This window comes from Sorex araneus, chromosome 3, assembly GCF_027595985.1.
Source record: "Sorex araneus isolate mSorAra2 chromosome 3, mSorAra2.pri, whole genome shotgun sequence".
Lineage (NCBI taxonomy): Eukaryota > Metazoa > Chordata > Mammalia > Eulipotyphla > Soricidae > Sorex > Sorex araneus.
This window is the reverse complement of record NC_073304.1, coordinates 177,134,965-177,149,016: the sequence shown is the minus strand read 5'-3', so window position 1 is coordinate 177,149,016 and position 14,052 is coordinate 177,134,965. Positions and strand designations below refer to the sequence as shown.

The following is a 14,052-nucleotide window of genomic DNA, read 5'->3' as shown; positions in this document are numbered from 1 at the left end:
TAGGCCAAGGGTCCTGATGTGAAGTTCTTTGGGCGACCTTCTTGGTCCTGTCTTGGCATTAAAATCACAGATGATGATCTTGTCAAAGGTGTGGTCTTCTTTATAGAACTTCTCCAGCTCCATGTAGAACTTCTCAATTTCTTCTTTGTCTGGGTGCATCTTAAAGACACAAATGACATAAGTGAGTAGCTAGAGTTATGTATCTGTAGATTTTATATTTAGAAATGTCATATAGGTGAGATCATGTAGATTCAGAAAGTAAGAGGTTTTCATTTACTGGGAAAAAGTTTTAATATGACTTTTGTCTTGGAAACATATGGTCATTTCAGCCAATTGCCATCATGGCAGTCACATAAAAACCTGAACTTGCCTGTGTCTGAATTAATGGTGATACTGTGTCATCTGAAAGTTCAAATATTGTCATTTTGGGGAAGAATAGAAGCTAATAATTACCTCTGTGCATTAGACAGAGTTCACTCTTTAACTAGATTATAGTTAAATGATTTGTCAGGTTTTGCATTTTAATTTAGCTTTAATTCAATTTAAGTTTTATATGTATTTAACTGTGATGAGAAAAAACATAATAATATTATTTGTACCTTTAGATTTTGCACTAACAGAAATTACAGAAAGAAAAATAGTTCAAATCTCACTTGACTTGCAAGATGAAACCCTAATAAACTGAAATAACAAATTCATGATTTGTGTAATCCAATTACTCACAATTAGATTGTTTTTTGTCATAACAATCTGTGGTGAGATATAACAAGAAAGTGGATAAATAACAAAAATGATTTTGAAAACAGTATTCAGAACTTAGGCATTCTGTGGTGTTAACAGGGATTATTGAATAAATCACTAAACTCCAAATATCAGTAATTGTTATTGGTAAACTCTGGAAATATACAATAAAAGGTAAGTATAGTCAGTCTTCCCAAAAAATGTCTTTACCAGATGAGAACCTTGAAGGAACTCCACATTTATCAAGTCAGTATTCTTTCCTCAGATTTACATTGGAGAATCATAGGCATTAAAGGTGTTTTGTAAGATATAAAGAGAGACTCTACTTTAGGCTGCCAAATGTTTCTTCTCTTGCTAAAGATTCTTTGGATTGTCTCTACTCTGCAGATTAGGAGACTGGGAACCATTCAGAGCAAATGAGAAACCAGTGATTCCTTGAACTAGCTCTGCGTGGGGCAGATACTATCCAAGAGACAAGGGAACTGAAGTCTTAAGGGGACTGTAAGGAGAAAGAAAGTTATCCCAGACTGAAACTCTCTGGGATACTTCATTTCCTTCTGCCAGTCAAAGCAGCTGCTGACAATGCAGTGCTGGTGTTTCCCAAGAGAGGCACAAAATACAGTAGATGTTCCAGACCCCAAATAAAGCATGTGCACAAAAAAGGCACTTAATGCCCACTGCCCCTGCGCTGTTCTCACCCAGGCCTCCAGCCCCATCCTCTCTGGCTGCCTCAGGCTGCTCCCGCTTGGGGAGAAGGGTCCACTTAAAGGAATTGGCTGGATAGAAAACGAATCCTTGATTCCTTCTCTTACTGCACACTTCACCAATCTTACCCTGCGTTGTTTCAGGCTTTGACAGAACTTAGTTGGGACATCATTCACTTGGATTTCTTGGTCTCTTTTCTATCCTGCACATCACCCTAAACTTTGCCTGTGAAAGCTCTTCTCTGGGTCTCTGCCCACCCTCCTGCCCTCCTGATTGTTTCCTCAAGTCCGGGACTCTAAGACCTGCTAGCAGGTGCCCCTTGCTCTCCTTTCTCTTCTTCCTCCCCGAGCCATTCCACACCACCCCCTTTCCCCCCCACCCCCCCGCAATCCTTTAAGGTCTCCGGCTCTCCAGATCTCACCGGCTATTTGCTGGTGAGAAATCTTTGCTGCAGCGAGGACCTGCGTCCCCGCGCGCAGCCCAGTGGCAGAAGAGGGCGAGGCTGGGGGAAGGCACGGACTGTAGGGGGAGCAGGCAGCCGCTCCTCGCCGCCTGCCTGCAAGAATGCGGCAGGGGGTCGGGGCTTTGGGGAGGTGCTAGCCCCCCAGCCCGGGGTCGGGCTGGAGCGCTGGCCCAAGGGCCAGTCGCCTATTGAGTGTGGTCCAGCAGCCGAGCGCCTGGAGAGCCAAAAGAGGGGCGCTGGAGGCGTTCCCCCCCAGCGCGGGTCCCTCTGCCGCCCGGCCGCGGAGAAAGGAGGGATCGGCTGGCGGTGGCCAGGAGGAGAGAGACCTGTCTCCAGCCGGGCTCCGGAGCGTCGGGTGAGCACCCCGGGGTGCAGCCTGCGGAGTGAAGGGCGAGGGGCGCGCGGCGGGAGTGGAGCGTCCCGGGAGCGGCCCCAGCGGCGGGCTGCTGTGCCCACCCCCCCAACAAGGCTGGCGCAGGTTTGGGGGGATTGCCCGCCGGCCGAGCTGCGGAGCGCGTGCGGCCCCTGCGCCCGTGTGTGTGTGCGCGTGTGTGTCTCTGTATGTCTGTGTGTGTCTGTGTGTGCGTGTGTGTGCGCGCGCGAGGGAGAGAAAGCGAGGGGCGAGCGCGAGTGCGAAGAGCAAAGACAGAGCGCATGTCTCATCCCCGCGAGCAGAGCAGCCACTAGACGCTCCACCACCATCTTTTGCATGTGCAACATTTGCAGTCGGACAGAAAACCTCTCCCAGGGCTATGGAGACTGCGGGCAAAATCTGGCGGCTCGCGATGGATTGCTAAAGGGAAATTGGCAGCATCGCTTACCCGCTCAACCTGACTCCTTTCCCCCTTTCTTTTCTTTTCCTTTTTCTTTTCTTTTCTTCCTTTTTTTTTTTTTGTCTTTTTGGTTGTTTTGATTTTAGCGCCATCGTCTTCAATGCCTCTCTGAAAAGCTTTTAGGAAGAGTGCGAGAGAAAGAGCGCGCGCCAGGGAGAGGAGAAAAGAAGATGAGGATTATTTGCAGACAGATTGTCTTGTTATTTTCTGGATTTTGGGGTCTCGCCATGGGAGCCTTTCCGAGCAGCGTGCAAATAGGTAAGCTTTGCCCTGGCGGGGTGTGCAGGGGGGCGGCTGTAGCCGACATTCGAAAGTGAGTTGCAGGAGTTGCAGGGAGCGATCGGAGAAAGCCTGGCCAGCTCGCTTCCCACCTGCCTCTCGCTCTCGCCTTCACCCAAACCCTCTTTGGTGCAGGCTCAGCTGGGATATACCCCGACCAGCCCACCCGTTCCCAGCCAGCACTCCCGTTTCCACTGAAGTCAGTCAACTGTGATTGGAATAAGTTGGGGGAAATCTCCCAGGCGTTTGATTGCATTTTATGTAATAGTTTCTTATATTCCTTTTTCTCTTGAGCTGGAGGGGATATCGGTTTTTAAATATTGTTGTTTTAAGTCTACTACTTTTAATACAGAGCACTGCAGCCTTCTCACTATTACAGAAAGACAGGTCTGTGTGTGTGTGCGTGTGTGTGTGTGTGTGTGTGTGTGTTGTGTTAAGGGGGAGCGTTTCCACCTGCTCCCCCATGTCTTCTTTTGCTCCCAGTTAACTGATTCCAAAGTTAGATCTCTTTCCTGGAAGCTTCCCTCCTTTTATTTTGTTAGCCTCTTGTATCTTCTGCCTTCCTTTCTCTTTGGACTCTATTTCCAGCCACCCTATCCATCCTTGGCTTTCCTTGCTAGTCTCCTCTTCTGTCTTTTAATGGGATGCAGCTATTGAATTTCTTCCAGCTAAGCCCAGCCTCAACACTGCATCATTTCTTGTGGACTGTGCACAAAACAGAGCTAATTAGGCTGAGTGAAGAGCTGCAGGAAAACAAAGTTCATTTCTCCTTTCTGATTTCCCTCTTCCCCATGTGTCACCACGTCCCTTTATTTCTGTATTTTCATGCAAAGCCTCTTCTGTGTTCGTCCGCATGCATCTTAGAAATGCCCAGAGCTGGCTGATGTAGCAGTGTGCTGGGAATCATGGGGAAGACAAGAGAGGGGAAGGAAAACATACTAAATGGTCTCAGAGGTCATTGTGATCATGACAGAACGGCACAGAAAAAGAGCTGAGCTGTCCTTAAGACTTAAATTCTGAAGCATGTGTCTTAGGGACACACAGCAGTCTCCCAAGATGCAGTTCCTTAATTGTATGTGCTGTTGAGTGACAGTGGCTTTAACATTTACAAGAATAAACATTGAATGTTCTTTTCTTGCTGTTTTTTTTTTAAATAGGCGGTCTCTTCATCCGAAACACAGACCAGGAATACACTGCTTTTCGATTAGCAATTTTTCTTCACAACACTAGCCCCAATGCGTCGGAAGCTCCTTTTAATTTGGTACCTCATGTGGACAACATTGAGACAGCCAACAGTTTTGCTGTAACAAATGCTTGTAAGTAAAACATAAGTTGTGGATAAATTAGAAGAGAATTTGCATGAGGTAATAGTCTCTTTTATATTATTCTTATTTCTTATTTTTTAGAAAGGCATTCAAGGTTCCTAGTTCCAGAACGGCTAGTCCCAGAACAAATCATAGTTGCAAGTAGGATTTCATCTCAGGAATATTTGTCTTTCTTCCCTTTATTTTTATTTTTGTCCTTTCTTTTTTAAAAATTTCTTGTCTGGGTAATTTAGGCTAATATCTGCTCCATAATTTTAGTGTAATTCTTATCACCTACGCGTCCAATTAGTGAAAATTGTACCTCATCTAGTTTTTTATTCTGTTCCTTTCGTTTTTTCTTATTTGCTTTTCACTTGAGTAAGCATACGTTGGCTTCTAAAGAAGACACATGCTCTCTACACTGTGAAGTCAATATAAGGTTTTCTCACAGTGAGAAAGAGAGGGGAGCGGTGGTGTGGAGGATATATGGTTGAGCTGGTTGGTTGATGCTGCAGCTGATCTGGTGATGTCACTTGAGGCTGCCCTGCTCTTATATTCTGGGTTGTAAATGTCTCTTACTATCACCTAATGCATATATCCTATGAATATAACTTAATGAATCTTTAACCTTGGTGCCAAATTGTGTTAGTCTTCAATCCACCTGAATCCACAAACCAAACCAGTTGGACATATTGTCCCATAGAATGAAAGCAAATGGGCGATCTTACCTAAGCTCTCATAAAAATAGTTGGATCAAACCCCCCACCAAAATGCTTTATGATTAAATGTAAAAAATATAATCTACTGTGTGTTCAATTAAAACTCTAAAATAAGATCAGTCACTGTAGCACACATATATTACATTTTCACTCTTGAAAGAAACATACATTTCAAATATTTTCTAAACTTTGCATTCATATATGTGTGATACTAAGGCTATAGGTTATATAAGACACAGGAATAGTTTATAATAATTTATGTAACACAAATAAACTCTCTAACCTGAGTTATAGAGTTTTTCATCAAGTTCAGTACATTTTAATTTAAAAATCCTCAGAATAGGCAAGTGTATTGAGCAAACAAATTGAAATTAGTTTTTAAATCTTTGGGAATATATTTTTAATTATCTAAAATATTTACTTGCCATTCACTCAACTAACATAATACTTAATCAGTTTTCCTTAAATTTTTTTGCCTTTAACTACTATCTAATTTTAGAACTTGGTTTTGTAAGAAAGCCAAAGCATTTAATGTTTTGCAGAAGTGCTGTCATTGCTGTGAGAAATATTTAATTTAAAAATAATTTAGTATAAAATAAATGTTGCATTTCAGTAGGAGTGTTATTTTTCATCAGAAATGCTAAATTATCGATGCATATAAACTGTATGCATACACAAGGCTTGTGGGATAGTTTGTGGGGTTTTTGCATATCTTTTTAGTTTGTGTTAGAAGTTTTTAAAGGGATGTCAACATTTCGAGTAGTTTTAGAAATAAGGTATTCTCTTTAGAACATGAATATTACTTACTTAAATATTTTGCCACATCTGAGATTCAACAAACGCTTTTCTAATTTTAAAGACAATTTGTGATCCAAATATATGTGTAGGTACTTTATCAATAGTAAATAACTCTTCATTGATGTTTTAATAATATTTGGAAAGACAAAGTGTCAAATACATTAGTTTCATTTTTATTTCCTTTTTCAAATTTAGTTTCTAAGCCTTCTAAAGTTTCTACTATGGTTTCTAAATATATAAATTATAAAATGCTACTCTCTTTTTGTCTATTGCATTGGTTAATCTTGTTTGGTATAATTTTATTTATTACTTTATTTAATGAAATGTTATATAAAATAAAATCTTACTTATGAGATACCTATAAACCTGAGAAGCTGACAAAAAGCTGTACACACTCAGAATGAAAGCTAGAAAAATGTATAAAATTATATATTTTATTCTTTAACCTATTTGGAGTGAGATATTGAAACTGAATAATCTTTGCTTATTTTGAGTATAAGGATAACCCAGTCAGTAATTATCATCTTTTTCATAATCACATGTAATTTATTATGTTTACAACTTTAAAAATATTTTGTGTATAAATTTTAAATACGGACAAATATTTTTCAGTGAAAAAATGGAAGAAGTTTTGGACAAATGAGTGGACTGAATATCCCTAATACAAATATAAGTAGAATTGGGGGGAAAAATCAATAATTAGAGAACATGGGTTAGATGATTGGTGTTTGTTGAATTAACTGAGCACATTCACTCCCATAATTTTCCAGTCTAATTCAAGGTGAAATGTAAGCAGTAAGCATGAGGCAAATTCATATTCCAAACCCTGTGCCTTTGAGTATATAGGATTAAAAAAAAGTGTTAAGCACTAATGTGGAACTTTTTTATCAAAGTGATACAGACAGGATTTTTGCCTTCTCCATGTTGGATTAGATATTAAGCTATCATGTGTTACTAACCAGGTTTATTTTAACTAGCTAGATGAATTTAAATTTCAGCTATTTTATTGAATAATTTTCCTGCAGTGACCCTTGTAAAAAGTCAGTATCTAATCTGTGTTTGAAGTAGAATTTATTATTAAACATATGCGTTTATTAGGTGCATATTCTCAAAGACTAAAAACATAAGGCAGATTAAGGATTTCCAAGTATTGGTCATATTGGAAGATAGAATTTAATGTTGGTCTTTCTTCCTCAAAATTACTATACTAAGACCACATTGGACAATCTAAACTTTCTGTAGATAGAGTTGACATGCTATATAAATATAAAACTAAATATAAAACTGATTAATTCACATTTATCACTTTTAATTTAAATTCTAAATTTTTGAGTGAGGAAAAATAATTTCTGCTTATAGTTTTATTTTTAATATTTATGTAAAATTAAGATATGATTTTCCTTTTTGAACTATTTAAGTTGGTGATAGATACTTTCATAATCTAAAGCCTAAGTTATAATAAAATAGATAAAATTTAACCTATTTCAATAACAAGAAAATATAGCTGTAAAATGTGGCTAAAATAGTCAAATTTCAAAATGAAGTCATATATTTTCTTTTTTGTGACCTATCAAAATATGGGGTATGGTAAAATGTGCATTTTTAAAAACAATTCATGTTAGGCAACATACTTTAACAAAATATTAAACAATTCAAAATAACTCTTTGTAATTACAACAGTGAAATTGCATGCATCTTTGTAAATGCACTCAAGACAATTTGAAAGTAGTCTGTTTTCTTAGACCTTTCCAATGGTTAATAGAGATAATTGTCTAGGAAAGTGAAATATTTTAAATTTAACTAGAAGTGATAATCAAAAGCCTATATTAAGTTATCTGAAATATTTAAATATTTGAGACTTTAGCCCAATAATATTAAAAATTCTTTAAAAGAATTGGTCCTTTAACAATGCAGTCCCTTAACTATACAACCCCCTTATAATTCAGTGTCTGAGATGAATGTAAAATTTTAAATGAGCAATAGAAAACACATTCTAAAACAGATCAAGTACTCTTACATTGTGATAAACAGTAAATAATTTTATGGAACATTTCCAACATTTTAAAATTGGATGGGAAGGTCTGAATGATTAATTTTTTTAATGATGTTTCTTTCACTCTTCTTTTTGTTTAAAATGTATTTTCAATTTAGTTATTTAAAAGATCATGGATTGGAGAGTTATAACCAGTGCAAAAAGAATAAATATTATAATATCACCATAATGAAAATTTACTTCTTGTTTAAATTATGTAGTAGGTCCTTTTGTGGGAAATTTATACACCAATTTGAAGATAAATTGACATATTTGATATGAGTACTACTTTAAAAAATGGTTGGTATGTTAAGTAGTCATGTTTAGTTCATCTGATGCATTGAAAATGTGACACTATATATGCTGGGTTCTGCAGGCATTTCCACTAAATAGTAGATACTTAATATAAACTAATTAAATTTCAAGGTATTAAATAATTATCTTTACTTCAACCATATTTTAATATTAAACACTCTTATGAAATATTAAACATTCTAAGAGTTTACATTGAGTTGGTAGATTAATATTTAATGCACTAAAGGTAAATTCTGGGGGTCAGAGTGATAGTACAGTGGGTAGGATGTGTGCTTTGCATGCTACTGAAATGGGTTTGATCCCCCAAATCCCATATTATATATTATATATAATTATATACATATATTTCTGACAGTTTAACCTGCAGTATTGTCAGTAGAGATATATGAAAATTAAGCAGCTTTAAAGTTTTAATTGCTTTTAGAAAAATGAGTGCGGTAATACTATTGTGAATATCATTTGGTTTTCTTATTTTGAATTGATAGCAAGATCTTATGTACATTTGAAATGATTTTTAATTTATAATATATTTTTCAGGGGCCAGAGCCATAATGTAGTAGGTAGGGCACTTACCTTGCACAAGGCCCACTTGGTTTGATCCCAAGCACCAAATATGGTTCCCTAAGCACTGTCAGGAGTGATCCCTGTGCACAGAGCCAGAAGTAAGCCCCGAGCATTACCAGGTGTGACCCCCATACCCCAAATATACCATAATTAGCATACTTTCTCTTACTAATTTTCTATAATTTAAATTAATCACAAAAAATGAATAATATTCTAGTTTTGGTTCCTTTCTTAAGTGACAGGAGGATATATAATTTGCACTGATATATTTCACAGTTGCCACAGAATTACGCTTTCATAAAATTATTAGGAAAGAGCTATAAGTTTTTTATTTTCTTTTGAAAATTTGTTTTGGGGATACACCTGGGAAAGCTCAAGAACCACTCCTGGTGGGGCTCAGGGGACCATATGGGGTGCCAGGAATTGAATCCAGTTGGCCATATACAAAGCAAGTGCCTACCCTTGGTAAGAAACACTGTTGCTGGAGTGATAGTACAGCAGAAAGAGAGGGCATTTGCCTTGCACAAAACCAACCCGGGTTTGATTCCCAGCATCCCATATGGTTCCCTGAGCACCACCAGAAGTAATTCCTGAGTGCAAAGTCAGGAGTAACCCCTGTGCATCGCCGGGTATGACCTAAAAAGCCAAAAAAAGAAAGAAAGAAAAAAAAGAAACACTGTGGGTCTCCAACTCTGTTTACTTTTTAAAAAAAAAAAAATCTTGTTTCTTTACTTATTTTATAAAGAGTAAAAATCTTGCTTTCAGGCTTGGGAAATTTGTCTATATCTTATTTGCAGAATTTTATTATTGTTCAGGTATTGGAACAATTATACATTATTTTTATGTACATAATTTTTGAACTAGCTCTCTGTCCTTGATATTTTTTTCTTTCTTCATTTCTTTACTTAATATCATATCCATGATTTTATTTGATCTGCAGCTAATCTATACTTAGACAGTCTAAAAGATAGTCATTATTTTGTAAATAAGGCAGGTTTGGCTTAAAGGAGTCCATTGAGTTGCCAAAGATCATGCAGTTAATAAGCTTCTGATCAGGGCTTAAACATATATCTTCTAACACTTATTGTTGAATTTTGCCAGGAAATCATATGATGTGAATAATAAATCTATACTGAGATTACTTAAATTAAGATAGAAAAGTGAGTTGTCATTTTTTAATTCTAATTTAATTTAAGCAACGTTTTGAAGAAAATAGGGCAAGATATTTCTGGACAACTTAATCATTAATCATATGACAATGAGTGATATAGTGAAAACTAAGGATATGTTGCATAATGATTTCATCCATTCATTCCCTAGATTAGACAATTAATGTTATCAGTTTACTCATTCATATTTATCAGGGGAAACTAAATTGAGGACAGTGCATGCTCAGAATGAGGATCAGAATTTTTGGTCGATACTTGCAAGAAGCTGATAGTTCAATAGGAAACACTCAGTCCTTAGATTACAGTAAGATAAAGAATGAAAGGAAGATAAACATTGCTGACAGAGATAAACATGGGAGGGACAGTTATATCATTGATATGCCCTCCTGGTGGAGTATTGCATGGTCTGACTGCTAAGGGTCATTTGAGTCACTTGAGAAAAAGAAAGGAAGGAAGGTAGGTGGCCGGAAGAGAAATAGCACATGACAAGGAACCAAGAAATAAAAATGCCAGGTGTGTATGAGTCACTGTATAGGCAGTATTGTGCCTCCAGTATGATACTGGAGTGTAAAAGGAAGGAACTGGTGGCTGAAGGGTACGCTATATAGATCCATAGTGGTTCTTGCACTGTCATTAGGAGACACTTCTAATTGAGGGGATCCATAAATGATTTTAAAACAATAGAGGAGGAAGAGGGGGGCCCAAGTAATAGTACAACAGGTAGGGCGTTTGCCTTGCTTGCAGCCATCCCAGGTTCAATCCTCAGCATCCCCTATGGTCTCCCGAGCACCGCCAGGACTAATTCCTGAGTTCAGAGCCAGGAGTAACCCCTGAGCATCTCTGGATGTAACCCAAAATGAAAAAAAAAATAGAGGTATGATCAGGTTTATGTTTTACAAAGAACTCAAAGACTGATTACTAGAGAGAGAATACTTTTAAGGGGATGTAGCTGGAAGAAAATGTATCTAGTTGAGTATTGAAAGAATAGTGGCATGGATAAAACCTTGAGTAAAATTAGAAGTAATCAAAAAGAAAGACCATGAAACTAGAAATTCAGAAACCTTAGGGGCTTAAAAGATAGTGCAGTGGTAGAGCGTTTGCTTTGCATGCAGCCAACCTGAATTGGATGCCCAGCATCTATAAGGTCTGAATACAGAGCCAGGAGTAAGCCTTGAACACAGCTGTATGTGGTCCAAAAGCCAGAAAAAGGAAGATCTGGGTAGGATGGTGGGGGGAGGGATTTAGAAATTAAAATTGATGTCTGGTCTGGTTTGAACAAATTATCAGATAGTGACACCTTTGATTAGGAAGGGACATACAGGAAGAGGAACGGAACAAATGAGGAAGGTATGTTTACTGTAGATGGATTGATTGTAGGATTTTATGGTGTATTCAAATAGACTTACAGTGAAAGATGGAGCTACATGTACATGTAGAGTTCTTTATATCAGTTTGAACCAGAGATGGACATTTCATAATGGTGGAGGCAAGATCCTGGATGAGATCATTCCAGAGGGATCAAGAGCCATGAAAAGTCTGCTGTGGATAAATTCTCAGGAAATAGCAGTTCTTGACGGGTAGGGCAACATGAAGAGATGAAAGAAAAAACAATAAGAAAGTTTAGAGGAAATGGAGCAAGAGTAATTTCAGCATGAAAAAGTTAGGAAAACATCAAGTAAAGAGTGACTAGCCTTGTCAAAAGCTGTTTTGTTCAAATAATGAATTACAGGCTTAACTGTAACATCTTTAGCATCAATCTTTCCTTTTCTTCATTTTATTTTTTTTTTAAATTTATTTATTTATTTTTAATTAGTGAATCACCGTGAGGGCACATTTACAGATTTATACACTTTTGTGCTTATGCTTCCCTCATACAAAGTTCGGGAACCCATCCCTTCACCAGTGCCCATTCTCCACCACCAGTAAACCCAGCATCCCTCCCACCCTCCCCAATCCCATCTCCCCCCACCCCACCATGCCACTGTGGCAGGGCATTCCCTTCTGTTCTCTCTCTAATTAGCTGTTGTGGTTTGCAATAAAGGTGTTGAGTGGCCACTGTGCTCAGTCTCTAGCCCTCATTCAGCCCGCAACTCCCTTCCCCCACATGGCCTTCAACTACATTATAGTTGGTGATCCCTTCTCTGAGTTGCCCTTTCCCCAAAATGTGAGGCCAGCCTCGAAGCCATGGAGTCAACCTCCTGGTACTTATTTCTACAATTCTTGGGTGTTAGTCTCCCACTCTGTTATTCTATATACCATAGATGAGTGCAGTCTTTCTATGTCTGTCTCTCTCTTTCTGACTCATTTCACTTAGCATGAAACTTTTCATGCCGATCCACTTAAATACAAAGTTCATGACCTCCTTTTTTCTGACAGCTGCATAGTATTCCATTGTATAGATGTACCAAAGTTTCCTCAACCAGTCATCCGTTCTAGGGCATTCGGGTTTTTTCCAGATTCTGGCTATTGTAAACAGTGCTGCCATGAACATACATGTGCAGATGTTGTTTCGATTATACTTTTTTGCCTCTCTGGGATATATTCCCAGCAGTGGTATTGCTGGGTCAAGTGGGAGCTCAATATCCAATTTTTTGAGAAGCGTCCATATTGTTTTCCAGAAGGGCTGAACCAGTCGGCATTCCCACCAGCAGTGTAGAAGGGTCCCTTTCTCCCCACATCCTCTCCAACAGTGGTTGCAAGGTCAAAGAGGGAAATCACATACAAAGGAGCACCCCTCAGATTTACAGCAGACCTGTCAGAGGAAACTCTCCGAGCCTTTTCTTCTCTTTAAAGGAAACTTCTGAATTTTTACCAGGAAAAAAATTAAACAGCTTTTTCAATCTCAAATGTATTTTATTAATACATGCCCTTTGTCTACAGAGAGCTACACTATCCCTATCCTTTATTTAGAGGTAGGATAAGAGAATCTTTTCTAGACTTTTGAAGGGGCTTGACTTTGCAGCAAAAGAGTGGGTACATTACTTAACACAATGGATCTTAATTTCTTCATCTGTTAAGACAGGACCTCACACCTAAAACATGCAAATTTTATAAATATTAGAAAAAATGAAAATAGTCTCATATCATTAATGCTCAAATTTAATTGCATTACATTTTTTGTCATATGGAATATTTTTTTCTGAACCAACTTTAGCATTTCAATAGTTATTTATATTTTCTTTTAATTTGGCAAGGTAATTTACTATTTGAATATTCTTTATCAACATTTCATAGGAATTTTTAAGGCTCTCATTGAAGTATTTTATTTTACATACAAAATTTATATTTTATTTTTTATTTATTTATTTTTTTTTCTTTTTGGGTCATACCCGGCAATGCACAGGGGTCACTCCTGGTTCATGCACTCAGAAATTACTCCTGGCGGTGCTCGAAGGACCATATGGGATGCTGGGAATCGAACCCGGGTCGGCCACATGCAAGGCAAAGGCCCTACCCACTGTGCTACCGCTCCAGCCCCCAAAATTTATATTTTAATAAGGCTTATTTCTGCATCTTCAAAGAGGGTAATTTTACCTGGGATATATGTCCCATTTGAAGATTTTAAAATGATTTAAATTCAAGAATAGATTAAAGAAAAATTTTAAAATCTCCTCTAATTGTAGGCAATTTGAATTTGGTGGGTATCTGTGTGTGTGTATGTGAAAGAGAGAGAGAGAGAAAGAGAGAGAGAGAGTGACAGAGAGTGGGAGAGACAGTCTAAAAATTTTAATAGACACTCCTCAAAGAAGTAAAATTAAGTGAATAAACAACATTTAATTTCTTCTCTCTATCACTTTAGAAGCTTATTGTAATTTATCCTTGAAACCTACCATGAATTTTTCCATAAAACTATCTCTAACAACAATTTCTCTGATGTAGAAAATTATGTGTATCCTAGTAGGCAAAATCCTCTCTGCCTTTTAGATTGTTAAATTATTTTTATTTCTCTTCTTATAATCAAGAGTTCTCTGTGTTCTATGTCAGCTCTTCTATTTTTATCATGATTTACCTTTTCCCTTACCATCCTGAGACACTATGTTCTTGAAGGTCATCAGTGATTTACAAATTAGTAAACCCAGTTGCTCTCCAGTCCTCATTGTCTCTGAATTGCTTGCAGGAGAATTTGACAT

General features: G+C 37.7%; 1 protein-coding gene across 7 annotated transcripts in view; it reads left to right on the top strand.

The window, feature by feature from the left end:
• The first annotated feature begins 1,935 nt into the window (after window positions 1-1,935).
• The window catches only part of GRIA4 (glutamate ionotropic receptor AMPA type subunit 4), a 334,174-nt gene continuing 322,057 nt past the window's right edge, over window positions 1,936-14,052 (top strand). For 6 of the 7 annotated variants that reach the window (XM_004604801.2, XM_055130905.1, XM_055130904.1 and 3 more), the window contains exons 1-3: window positions 2,131-2,264; window positions 2,829-3,000; window positions 4,179-4,337. In XM_004604801.2, the coding sequence (XP_004604858.1) occupies window positions 2,913-3,000; window positions 4,179-4,337 (247 nt within the window). In that variant the 5' untranslated portion in view covers window positions 2,131-2,264; window positions 2,829-2,912. Of the gene's footprint in view, window positions 2,265-2,828; window positions 3,001-4,178; window positions 4,338-14,052 lie in introns of all 7 variants that reach the window. The other variant, XM_004604799.2, reaches the window with a different exon arrangement.